Source organism: Coenobita brevimanus, chromosome 4 (assembly GCF_032717465.1).
Source record: "Coenobita brevimanus isolate Jiangsu-jjx chromosome 4, ASM3271746v2, whole genome shotgun sequence".
In the NCBI taxonomy this organism is placed as follows: domain Eukaryota; kingdom Metazoa; phylum Arthropoda; class Malacostraca; order Decapoda; family Coenobitidae; genus Coenobita; species Coenobita brevimanus.
Window position 1 is genome coordinate 35,897,106 of NC_136957.1, and position 13,640 is coordinate 35,910,745.

Below are 13,640 nucleotides of genomic sequence, written 5' to 3' on the forward strand. Positions count from 1 at the left end.
TGTGTGTGTGTGTGTGTGTGTGTGTGTGTGTGTGTGTGTGTGTGTGTGTGTTGGGTTGTGTTTGTTGTGTGTGTGTGTGTTGGGTTGTGTTTGTTGTGTGTGTGTGTGTGTGTGTGTGTGTGTGTGTGTGTGTGTGTGTGTGTGTGTGTGTGTGTGTGTGTGTGTGTGCGTGCGTGTCTAGCCTAATTAACCTCTTTAACGACGTAATTACACTGTCTACAGCGTTTAATCATAGTCTGGGTGCCATAAATAAAATGCTGATATATTTACTCTTATTTACTCCCTCACCATCATCACCATCATCATCATTCTAATTATCTGTCCTTTTTTTTTAAACAGGATGGGGGAGATAAAGAATAGATTTTTAGTTTTATTTTCTTTCTTTTTTCTTTCCCTCCCTCTCTCTCTCTCTCTCCTCTCTCTCTCCGCACCGTAGGAGAAATGAAAGTCAACGAAAAAGTCTACGGTATCCACACTCCAAGGTTCACTTCCATTCTAAGCAACATTGAAGATATCCACATTATTATTATTATTATTATTATTATTATTATTATTATTATTATTATTATTATTGTAGTTGTTGTTGTTGTCTCAGGCTCATCTTAAACGTGAACCCGGTGGACTGCAGGCTTAGATTCCGCTTCTACATTTCACCATCTTGCTTTCGGACACTCTATGTTTGGCGTCAACCCATTTGTTAAATTAGGTGTGATATGAGAGATTTTGTGTGTGTGTGTGTGTGTGTGTGTGTGTGTGTGTGATGCCATTCTGCCATACCATACCATAATCATACCTACTTACCATACTACCATTCCAAACCATCCAATCCTACCTACCTACCATACTATCCTACCTACCTACCTTTCCTTCCATCTTAAATACTTCAACACCCTGCTCCCCTCTCTCTCTCATCCTTCTCTCCCTCCCTCCATCAATTAATCCATCTATCTATCTGTCTATCTATCTAACTACCCACACACCTTGTCTCTATCTATCTATCTATCTATCTACACACCTTGCCAGCGGAGAAGCCCTTGCGTCCATCTATGTATGTATCTATCTATCCACCTACATATCTATCTATCTATCCACCTAAGTATTTATCTACCTATCCATCCATTTATCTATCTATCCATCCATTTATCTATCCATCTATCTATCTACTTATCTAACCATCCATCAACGAGTATCTATCTATTTATCCATCCATCCATCTATCTATCTATCTATCCACACACCTTATCTCTATCTATCCATCTATCTATCCACACAGCTTGCCTCTATCTATCTATCCATTTATCTATCCACACACCTTGCCTCTATCTATCCATCTATCTACCTACTTATCTATCTATCTAACCATCCATCTATCTATCCACACACCTTGCCTCTATCTATCTATCCATCTATCTATCCACACACCTTGCCTCTATCTATCCATCTATCTACCTACTTATCTATCTATCTAACCATCCATCTATCTATCCACACACCTTGCCTCTATCTATCTATCCATCTATCTATCCACACACCTTGCCTCTATCTATCTATCTATCTACCTACTTATCTATCTATCTAACCATCCATCTATCTATCCACACACCTTGCCTCTATCTATCTATCCATCTATCTATCCACACACCTTGCCTCTATCTATCCATCTATCTACCTACTTATCTATCTATCTAACCATCCATCTATCTATCCACACACCTTGCCTCTATCTATCTATCCATCTATCTATCCACACACCTTGCCTCTATCTATCCATCTATCTACCTACTTATCTATCTATCTAACCATCCATCTATCTATCCACACACCTTGCCTCTATCTATCTATCCATCTATCTATCCACACACCTTGCCTCTATCTATCTATCTATCTACCTACTTATCTATCTATCTAACCATCCATCTATCTATCTATCTATCTATCCACACACCTTGCCTCTATCTACCTCTATCCATCTATCTATCCACACACCTTGCCTCTATCTATCCATCTATCTACCTACTTATCTATCTATCCATCCATCTATCAATCTATCTATCCACACACCTTACCTCTATCTATCCACCTCTCCATCTATCTATCTATCCACACACCTTGCCTCTATCCATCTATCTATCTATCTATCCACACACACCTTACCTCTATCCATCCATCTATCTATCTATCCACACACCTTACCTCTATCCATCCATCTATCCATCTATCTATCTATCCACACACCTTGCCAGCAGAGAACCCTTTACGCAGACACGCGAGACACGCCGTGTGGAAACATGCCAGGAACTTGGGTCTATGCGCAGAGTCGTCATAGCGCCTACAGCAGCCCGCGCAGGTCAGCACGGAGCGCAGGGGGGTCGCCAGCCCCTCCGTCATGCTGGTGGATACGCCCCCGCCCCCACCACCGCCGCCGCCGCCTGTAGGAGAAAAAAATAATGTGCTGAGTGGATGGTGATGTTTTAAATACACACACGCACACACACACACCTCGTATCAACACCAAACACACACACACACACACACACCTCGTATCAACACCAAACACACACACACACACACACACACACACACACCTCGTATCAACACCAAACACACACACACACACACACACACACACACACACACACACACACACCTCGTATCAACACCACACACACACACACACACACAGAATAGCCTCCCCTTCTAGACCGACTCCCATTTTCTATACTCTAATTTACTCCCCATTTCCTTGGAGAGAGGGAGAGGAAGAAGGAAGGAAGGAAGGAAGGAAGGAGGGAGGGAGGAAGAGAAGGAAGGATGGAAGAAAGAGAGGGGAGGAGGAGGAGAAGAAGGAGGAGGAGGAAGGGTGTGAGAGAGGGGGAAAAGAAAGGTGACAGAAAGGAGGCAAGAAAGGAAGAAAGGAAGGAAAGGAGGTAAGGAGAGAGGAAGAGGAGAGGAAGGAAGGAAGGAAATGAGGTAAGGCGAGAGGAAGAGGGGAGGAAGGAAGAAGGAAGGAAGGAAGGAAGGAGGGAGGGAGGAAGAGAAGGAAAGAAAGAGGAATGGAGAGTGATGAGGGAAGCCAGAAGAGGAAAAAGAAAGGTGTATGTTTGTATAATTGTTAACAGCTGATTAGTTTTATTCTCTCTCTCTCTCTCTCTCCCTCCTTTCCCCCTCCTCCCTTCTCTCTCTCCCTCCCCCCTCCCTCCCCCCATCTCTCTCTCTTCCTTCTCTCCATAAAACAGAGTGGAATGATGAAAGAATGCCGTGCTTCGCTGTGGGACGCCCTCATCGTTGTGCTATGGCCTATAAACTCAATGGCCCCTATTTTGATCCCTAACACCTCTTCCTTAGCGACTTATTTTTGGATATGGCTGATTAACATCCTTTTGTACGTTATTTATGCAGAGTATGGCGATGCTGAAAGGATTTATGTAACACAGAAGAGGACAGTAAGGTATAATAAAATAAATCGCTTAGGAAAAGGTGTTAGGGAGCATCCTCTTTTGGTAATATACTCTTTTCACTTAACTTGGCCTAAAATTGCCATCCCTCTATCTTGAACGCTGAGATGTGGCAATAGATTAGCACTAGAATACGAATGCCAGTCACGAAGAAGTACTATGGATGGAGTGTTGAGCCGAAGCAATGACTGATAGAAAAAAAGACGAGAATCTGGGCCAAGTTAAGGTGAAAGAACTACAGAATGACACCAATAGGATATATGAGAATAAAATAAATCGCTAAGAAAAAGGTGTTAGGGAGCTTTTTAAGTCTGGAATACTGCTCGTTTTATCAACCTCTCGTCGGTTAAGGAAGCCCCCTAACACCTTTTCTAAGCGATTTATTTTGCTTACTACCCCTTACTCTCCTATCCTGAGCTACATAAATCCTCCCTATGCATAAATAACGTACAAAAGGATATTAACCAGCCATTTCCGAAAATAAATCGCTAAGGAAGAGGTGTTAGGGAACTTTTTTAACTGAGAGAGAGAGAGAGAGAGAGAGAGAGAGAGAGAGAGGGGACATCAAACCCTTCCTTAGAGAGAGAGAGAGAGAGAGAGAGAGAGAGATCAAACCTTTCCTTCGTTCCCTTAAGGGCCAAATCACCTTGTTTTCCACTCCTAAAATCGCCTTTGATCACAGCCACAAAAGAGCGACAAAATTCTTCAAAATATCCCGATGGATAGATAGATAGATAAACGAAGAGATAGAGAAACAGACAGATAGATAGACTGGTAAATGGAGACAGATAGATGGGTAGATAGATGAACTGACGGACTGAGATAGATAGATGGATAGATAGATAGATAGATGGACAGACGGATTAATAAATATGGGAGATATTGACAGATAGATAGATAGATGGATGGTAGATAGATAAATGGACAGACGTATTCCTAGACAGATACTGATAGAAAGATAGATAGAGAGATGGACAGACGGACAACCAAGATATTCGATAGATAGACAGATAGATATATGCAGAGATAGATATAATTAGGCAAAGAAATTAAAACAGACAGATAGACAGAAAAATAGATGTAGAGAAAAAGACATACACATAGATAGATAAATAGATAGACAGATTTAGAGGCTGATAGATAGATAGGTAAATGGATAGATTGATAGAGAAAAGTAGACAGAATGATAGACAGATTTAGAGGTTGATAGATAGAAAGACAGATGGGTAGATAAACAGGCAGACAGACAGACAGAAGCCAGATAGATAGACAGATAGATAGAAATATATAAAATGAATACAGAGAGAGAGAGAGAGAGAGAGAGAGAGAGAGAGAGACATAGATAAATGGAAAGAAAATCATAATCATCTCTCTCTCTCTCTAGCCAGACGCCTTCGTCCGGGAAGGGGTGGCCACAAACAAATCACCTCCATGTCACCCTGTCCACTGCCATCAAGCTGCCCTTTCCCCAACTCACCCCATCCCTCCATCTCATCCTCGGTCTCCCCCTCCACCTCCCCCACACACACTCTCCTAGTCAGTCTCTCATATATGCTAAGTTCACGTGTTTTAAAAATTCTGAAATACGTTTTAAAAGAACTGAAGAGAATGAAAACAGAGATCGAGCAGTGTGTGTGTGTGTGTGTGTGTGTGTGTGTGTGTGTGTGTGTGTGTGTGTGTGTGTGTGTGTGTGTGTGTGTGTGTGTGTGTGTGATGCAACCTAGGACGACATACATACATACAGACAGACAAATAGATAGATAGTTAGATAGATATAGACACAGACAGTCAGACAGATAGATATTGACAGGTATGAGTCGATAGATAGACAGACACAGACGGACGGATAAATAGATAGAAGGTTGCAAGCCCAATCTCACCTAAACGTACACACAAGAATAAAACCACACAGATAGATAGATAGATAAACCGATAGATATATAGATAGATGGATAGCTAGATGGATAGATAAACCAAGAGATATATTGATGGATAGATGGATGGATGGAGACAGATAGATAGATAGATAAACCGATAGATATATAGATATATGGATAGCTAGATGGATAGATAAACCAAGAGATATATTGATGGATGGATGGATGGAGACAGATAGATAGATAGATAAACCGATAGATATATAGATAGATGGATAGCTAGATGGATAGATAAACCAAGAGATATATTGATGGATAGATGGATGGATGGAGACAGATAGATAGATAGATAAACCGATAGATATACGGATGGATGGATAGCTAGATTGACAGTTAGATAAACCGATAGATATATTGATGGATGGATGGATGGAGATAGATAGACAGATAGATAAACCGATAGATATATAGATGGAGACATGGATAGATAGATAGATAAACCGATAGATATATAGATGGATACATGGACAGATAGATAGATATATAAACCAATAGATATATAGATGGATAGATAGATGGAAAGACAGATAGATAGGTAGATAGATAAACCGATAGATATAGATGGATAGATAGATGAAGACAGATAGATAAACCGATAGATATACGGATGGATAGATGGAGACATAGATAGATACATAGATAAACCGAGATATATAGATGGATAGATAGATAAACCGATATATATAGATGGCGATAGATAAACCGATATATATAGATGGCGATAGATAAACCGATAGATATATAGATGGAGACAGATAGATAAACCGATAGATATATAGATGGATAGATAGACAGACAGATAGACAGCAGTTCCAATCCTCCTTTCATGAAATACAGGCAACTGAAAGACACATATAACACCCGGGTAGCTCCTCCGCCCCTGTGCATGACATCGCGTGAAGGCGCCTCTTTTTTAAAACCAAAATAATCTCAAAAATTCAAAAAAATAAAATAAAATAAATAAATAAATAAAAAGTTACATCACACAGACTTAATAAAAATCACTGTCCGTATGAGGAATATAAATAAGTCGCCAAAGAGAAAGGGTTAAGGGAGAGGCTAGACTGACTCCCATACTGAAGGGGTTAAGGGCCTAAAACTTGTACACACACACACACACACACACACACAAAACACTGCCCTTCCTTCCCAGCGTCCTCTTGTAAACATTATCAGTAAAAGCCAATTCTCTATCTGTCTGTGTTTATCTACGTATCTATCTATTTATCTATCTGCCTATCACTCTACCTATCTGTCTGTCTATCTGTCTATCTATCTATCTACACACGCTCAAGTCGGTCTGTCTCGCTCCCTGCACAAGCCTCTCTCTCTCTCTCTCCATCCATCTACCTATCCATCCATCCATCTAACTATCTATCCATCCATCCATCCATCTAACTATCTATCTATCTATCCATCCATCTAACTATCTATCCATCCATCTAACTATTTATCCATCCATCCATCTATCTATCTATCCATCCATATAACTATCTATCTATCTATCCATCCATCTCTCTCTCTCTCTCTCTCTCCATCCATCCATCCATCCATCTATCTATCTATCTATCTGTCTATCTACACTCGCCCTGGCACCACACACACAGGCTGACTCCACGCAGCCTGTGTGTGTGGTTTCAGCCGGTTTGAGCTTGTTAGGGGACGTGATGCCAGGCGGTTCAGTCCAGTCAGAGTCCAGTGAACATCCAGTCAGTAAACATCAGGTAAACATTCAGTAAACATCTAGCAGTCAGTAAACATTCAGTAAACATCTAGTAACATTCAGTAAACATCCAATAAACATTCAGTAAACATCCAATAAACATTCAGTAAACATCTAGTAGTCAGTAAACATTCATTCAGTAAACATCCCGTAAACATTCAGAAAACATCTAGTAAACATTCAGTAAAACATCCAGTAAACATCCACTAAACATTCAGTAAACATCTAGTAGTCAGTAAACATTCATTCAGTAAACATCCCGTAAACATTCAGAAAACATCTAGTAAACATTCAGTAAAACATCCAGTAAACATCCACTAAACATTCAGTAAAACATCCCGTAAATATCCAGTAAAACATCCCGTAAACATTCAGTAAAACATCCAGTAAACATCCACTAAACATTCAGTAAAACATCCAGTAAACATCCACTAAACATTCAGTAAAACATCCAGTAAACATCCACTAAACATTCAGTAAAACATCCCGTAAATATTCAGTAAAACATCCCGTAAACATTCAGTAAAACATCCAGTAAACATTCACTAAAACATCTCGTAAACATTCAGTAAAACATCCTATAAACTTACAGTAAAACATTCAGTAAAACATCCAGTAAACATTCAGTAAAAATCCCGTAAATATTCAGTACAACATCCAGTAAAACATCCCGTAAACATCCAGTAAAACATCCCGTAAACACTCAGTAAAACATCTTGTAAACATTCAGTAAAACATCCCGTAAACATTCAGTAAAACATCAAGTAAATATTCAGTAAACATCAATAAACATTCAGTAAACATCTATTAAGCATTCAGTAAACATGTATCCTTCAATGTGTTTAAAATTATAACATGGAGGTCACCGATAAGAACAAAGAAAATGTGTGTGTGTGTGTGTGTGTGTGTGTGTGTGTGTGTGTGTGTGTGTGTGTGTGTGTGTGGCAGGTACAGTGAATGATACGGTACGGTAGAGGTACTGAAGGAAGCATGTACAAGTGCAAGGGTACATTGAAGAGAGGGTACAGTGAGGGAAGATGTAATATTTGAAGGTACAGTGAAGGCTGGGTACAGTGAGGTAAATATATAAGGCAGGTACACTAAGGTAGATATATAAGGCAGGTACACTAAGGTAGATATATAAGGCAGGATACAGTGAGGTAGATATGTAAGGCAGGTACACTAAGGCAATATAAGGCAGGTACACTAAGGTAATATAAGGCAGGTACACTAAGGTAAATATATAAGGCAGGTACACTAAGGTAGAGATATAAGGCAGGTACACTAAGGTAATATAAGGCAGATACACTAAGGCAATATAAGGCAGGTACACTAAGGTAATATAAGGCAGGTACACTAAGGTAAATATATAAGGCAGGTACACTAAGGTAGAGATATAAGGCAGGTACACTAAGGTAATATAAGGCAGATACACTAAGGTAATATAAGGCAGGTACACTACGGTAAATATATAATGCAGGTACACTAAGGTAAATATATAAGGCAGGTACACTAAGGTAAATATATAAGGCAAGGTACACTAAGGTAAATATATATGGCAGGTACACTAAGGTAATTATATAAGGCAGGTACACTAAGGTAGAGATATAAGGCAGGTACACTAAGGTAATATAAGGCAGGTACATTAAGGTAAATGTAAGGCAGGTACACTAAGGTAAATATATAAGGCAGGTACACTAAGGTAAATATATAAGGCAGGTACACTAAGGTAATATAAGGCAGGTACACTACGGTAATATAAGGCAGGTACACTAAGGTAATATAAGGCAAGGTACACTAAGGTAATATAAGGAAAGGTACACTAAGGTAATATAAGGCAAGGTACATTAAGGTAGAGCTATAAGGCAGGTAAACTAAAGTAAATATACATCACTACAAAATCACACAGTATAGCCTAATAAAACATGACTAATAAAGCAGGATTAATAAAACAAGATCCATAATAAAACGAGATTAATAAAACAAACTCCATAATAAAGCGAGATTAATAAAACAAACTCCATAATAAAGCGAGATTAATAAAACAAACTCCATAATAAAGCGAGATTAATAAAACAAACTCCATAATAAAGCGAGATTAATAAAACAAACTCCATAATAAAGCGAGATTAATCAAACAAACTCCATAATAAAGCGAGATTAATAAAACAAACTCCACAATAAAGCGAGATTAATAAAACAAACTCCATAATAAAGCGAGATTAATAAAACAAACTCCATCATAAAGCAAAACAGAGTCCATAATAAAGCGAGATTAATAAAACAAGACTAATAAAGCGAGATTAATAAAACAAACTCCATAATAAAGCGAGATTAATAAAACTAACTCCATAATAAAGCGAGATTAATAAAACTAACTCCATAATAAAGCGAGATTAATAAAAGTCCATAATAAAGCGAGATTAATAAAACAAGGTCCATAATAAAGCAAGATTAATAAAACAAGACTAATAAAGCGAGATTAATAAAACAAGGTCCATACTTACTGGGTTGTCCATTCTTCTGGGGTGTAGCCAATCGGAGTGGACTTAACACCCTGGCTACACTCATCCGGACCCGGCCTTTACAGCACCACACTTTGCCTCCACCACACCACCACCACCACCACACACCACCACTACACACACACCGACCTCCTATACGCCCTTCAAGCTTCTTAACACCACGACGAGTTTGACTTATTCACTTTGTCAACTTTAATCTCAGTCCTTTAAATCACAATTCATACCCTTTGAAAGTTCCCTTAACACTTTTAGAGCTTTGATTTATTCTTTATCTTCCTTTAGGCTTCTATTAACCACGCCACACCCTTTGAAAGATCCCTTAACACCTGTATGTCTTCTACTTATTCTCTTCAAGACCTCTGTATCACCTCCAGCGTTTAAGTCTCGTCTTTATCTACGCTCCCAGTTATTTTCGGTGTGTAAGACGCAGAAAACAAGGCACTGTCTCTCTCTCTCTCGTGATCTCCGTGGGTGCCAAATGATTCTCTCTCTTTCTGTGGGTGCCAAATGAATCTCTGTCCTTCTGTGGGTGCCAAATGAATCCCTGTCCTTCTGTGGGTGCCAAATGAATCCCTGTCCTTCTGTGGGTGCCAAAATGATTCTCTGTCTTTCTGTAAGCGTCTTTTTCTACGTTCCTAGTTATCTTCAGTGTGCTGGACGAGGGTAAGAAAACACTATCACTGCCTACTCTAGTCTCTGTGGGTGTCAAATGATTCTCTGTCTTTCTGTGGGTGTCAAATGATTCTCTTTCTGTGGGTGTCAAATGATTATTTCTGTGGGTATCAAAATTTTCTGCCTTTCTGAGTGTCAAATGATTCTCTGTCTTTCTGTGGGTGTCAAATGATTCTCTTTCTGTGAGTGTCAAGTGATTCTCTGTCTTTCTGTGGGTGTCAAGTGATTCTCTGTCTTTCTGTGGGTGTCAAATGATTCTCTGTCTTTCTGTGGGTGTCAAGTGATTCTCTGTCTTTCTGTGGGTGTCAAATGATTCTCTGTCTTTCTGTGGGTGTCATATGATTCTCTGTCTTTCTGTGGGTGTCAAATGATTCTCTGTCTTTCTGTGGGTGTCATATGATTCTCTGTCTTTCTGTGGGTGTCATATGATTCTCTGTCTTTCTGTGGGTGTCATATGATTCTCTGTCTTTCTGTGGGTGTCATATGATTCTCTGTCTTTCTGTGGGTGTCAAATGATTCTCTGTCTTTCTGTGGGTGTCAAATGATTCTCCGTCTTTCTGTGGGTGTCAAATGATTCTCCGTCTTTCTGTGGGTGTCAAATGATTCTCCGTCTTTCTGTGGGTGTCAAATGATTCTCTGTCTTTCTGTGGGTGTCAAATGATTCTCTGTCTTTCTGTGGGTGTCAAATGATTCTCTGTCTTTCTGTGGGTGTCAAATGATTCTCTGTCTTTCTGTGGGTGTCAAATGATTCTCCGTCTTTCTGTGGGTGTCAAATGATTCTCCGTCTTTCTGTGGGTATCAAATGATTCTCTGTCTTTGTGGGAGTCAAATGATTCTCTGTCTTTCTGTGGGTGTCAAATGATTCTCTGTCTTTGTGGGTGTCAAATGATTCTCTGTCTTTGTGGGTGTCAAATGATTCTCTGCCTTTGTGGGTGTCAAATGAGTCTCTGTCTTTCTGTGGGTGTCAAATGATTCTGTGTCTTTCTGTGGGTGTCAAATGATTCTATCTTTCTGTGTGTCAAATGATTCTGTGTCTTTCTGTGGGTGTCAAATGATTCTGTGTCTTTCTGTGGGTGTCAAATGATTCTCTGTCTTTGTGGGTGTCAAATGATTCTCTGCCTTTGTGGGTGTCAAATGAGTCTCTGTCTTTCTGTGGGTGTCAAATGATTCTGTGTCTTTCTGTGGGTGTCAAATGATTCTATCTTTCTGTGTGTCAAATTATTCTGAGTCTTTCTGTGGGTGTCAAATGATTCTGTGTCTTTCTGTGGGTGTCAAATGATTCTGTGTCTTTCTGTGGGTGTCAAATGATTCTGTGTCTTTCTGTGGGTGTCAAATGATTCTCTGTCTTTCTGTGGGTGTCAAATGATTCTCTGTCTTTCTGTGGGTGTCAAATGATTCTATCTTTTTGTGTGTGTCAAATGATTCTCTGTCTTTCTGTGTGTGTCAAATGATTCTCTGTCTTTCTGTGGGTGTCAAATGATTCTCTGTCTTTCTGTGGGTGTCAAATAATTCTCTGTCTGTGGGTGTCAAATGATTTTTTCTGTGGGTGTCACATGATTCTCTGTCTGTGGGTGCCAACGAATTCTCCGTCTCTGTGGGTGTCAAATGATTCTCTGTCTTTCTGTATCAAGTGATTCTGATTCTCTGTCTTTCTGTGTCAAGTGATTCTGATTCTCTGTCTTTTTGTGGGTGTCAAATGATTCTCTCTTTACTAACAAGCCCTTCCCGTCACTCCACTCCTCTTTACTACCTTTACCAACTCCATCTTACTTTACTAGTCGTGTCTCTGTGGATTTCAAGTTACTGTCTGTGGAACAATCTTTAATCTTCTGTTTCACATTATCTACATTTTGTTGTGTAATTGTAGTTATTTTCTGTTCAACTATAATGGCCTCTCTTTCAACTGATGTCTAGCTGTGAGTTTTAAGTTATTTTGTCTATCTATCTATCTATCTATTGCCAGACGCCTTTATCCCATAAGGGGTGGCCACAAACAAATCGCCTCCATGTCGCCCTGTTCCCCGCCATTTCACTGCTCTGCTCCCAGCTCACAGCCCCCCCTCTCGCATATACCTCTCCACTCCATCCTTCCACCTCATCCTTGGCCTCCCTCTCCACCTCACTCACATACACTCTCCTTGTCAGTCTCTCACTCTCTTATTTTCTGTATAACTATAATTTTCTGTCTTAAATTAGCTGTTAAATTCTAAGTTATTTTTCTGTGTAACTTGAATAACCTCTCAACTGATCTATGTCCTGCTGTGAGATTTTACGCTATTTTCTGTGTAACCTTTATTCTCTCTCTCTCTCTCTCTCTCTCTCTCTCTCTCTCTTTCAATTGATCTATGTCTTTCTGTGTGATTTTAAGTTATTTTCTGTGTAAATTTAATTCTCTCTCTCTCTCTCTCTCTCTCTCTCTGATTGTCTGTCTGTCTGTCTGTCTGTCTGTCTCTCTCTCTCTCTCTCTCTCTCTACGATGACTATAATTCTCTCTCTCTGGCTCTGTCACACCATACAACACACTTTCCAACTAAATCCACTTTTATTTCTAGTATTTCTCTAACACTTTTGCTAAGACAAGTTTCTAGGCCACTTGATTTACATTTGGTACACTTACTGAACACTTTAGTACACTTAATGAACACTTGGTACTTATGAACACTTTAGTACACTTAATGAACACTTGGTACTTATGAACACTTTAGTACACTTAATGAACACTTGGTACACTTACTGAATACTTGGTACACTTACTGAACACTTTAGTACACTTACTGAACACTTTAGTACACTTATGGAACACTTGGTACACTTACTAGACACTTGGAACACTTAGTTACTTAGATTACGGTGCGGTATAGAGAGGGGATGGAGTGGACAGGTATATAAGGGAGGGAGATGTGAGCTGGGGGGAGGGCAGCGAAATGGCAGGGAGCAGAGCGACATGGAGGCGATTTGTTTGTGGCCACCCCTTAAGGGAGTAAGGCGTCTGGCTACAGATAGAGGTTGACAGAAATAAAGGAGAGATGGAGTGGAGAGGTGTATGAGGAAGGGGTATGTGTGAGCCGGGGGGGAGGGCAGCGAAATGGCAGGGAGCAGAGCGACATGGAGGCGATTTGTTTGTGGCCACCCCTTACGGGATTAAGGCGTCTAGCTATAGATGGACAGACAGATAAATATGGATAGACAGATAGATACATGGATAGATAGGTAGACGGTGCTAAAAAGGGGGGACTGACCACAAATAGATATAAAAAGATAAGGGGAACGTGAACCCAGTGGACTACAGGCTGAGGCTCCCCACCATCCTTCCTTCGGGGGATAGGGA

At 39.9% G+C, this 13,640-nt stretch overlaps 1 protein-coding gene across 1 annotated transcript in view; it reads right to left on the reverse strand.

The window, feature by feature from the left end:
• Positions 1–9,686, reverse strand: part of LOC145396675 (uncharacterized) — a 33,849-nt gene extending 24,163 nt beyond the window's left edge. The window contains exons 1-2 of the mRNA XM_080269984.1: positions 9,623–9,686; positions 2,236–2,429 (exon numbers count right to left, since the gene is read on the reverse strand). Of these exons, the coding sequence (XP_080126110.1) occupies positions 2,236–2,429; positions 9,623–9,686 (258 nt within the window). The remainder of the gene's footprint in view (positions 1–2,235; positions 2,430–9,622) is intronic.
• Positions 9,687–13,640: the final 3,954 nt, after the last annotated feature.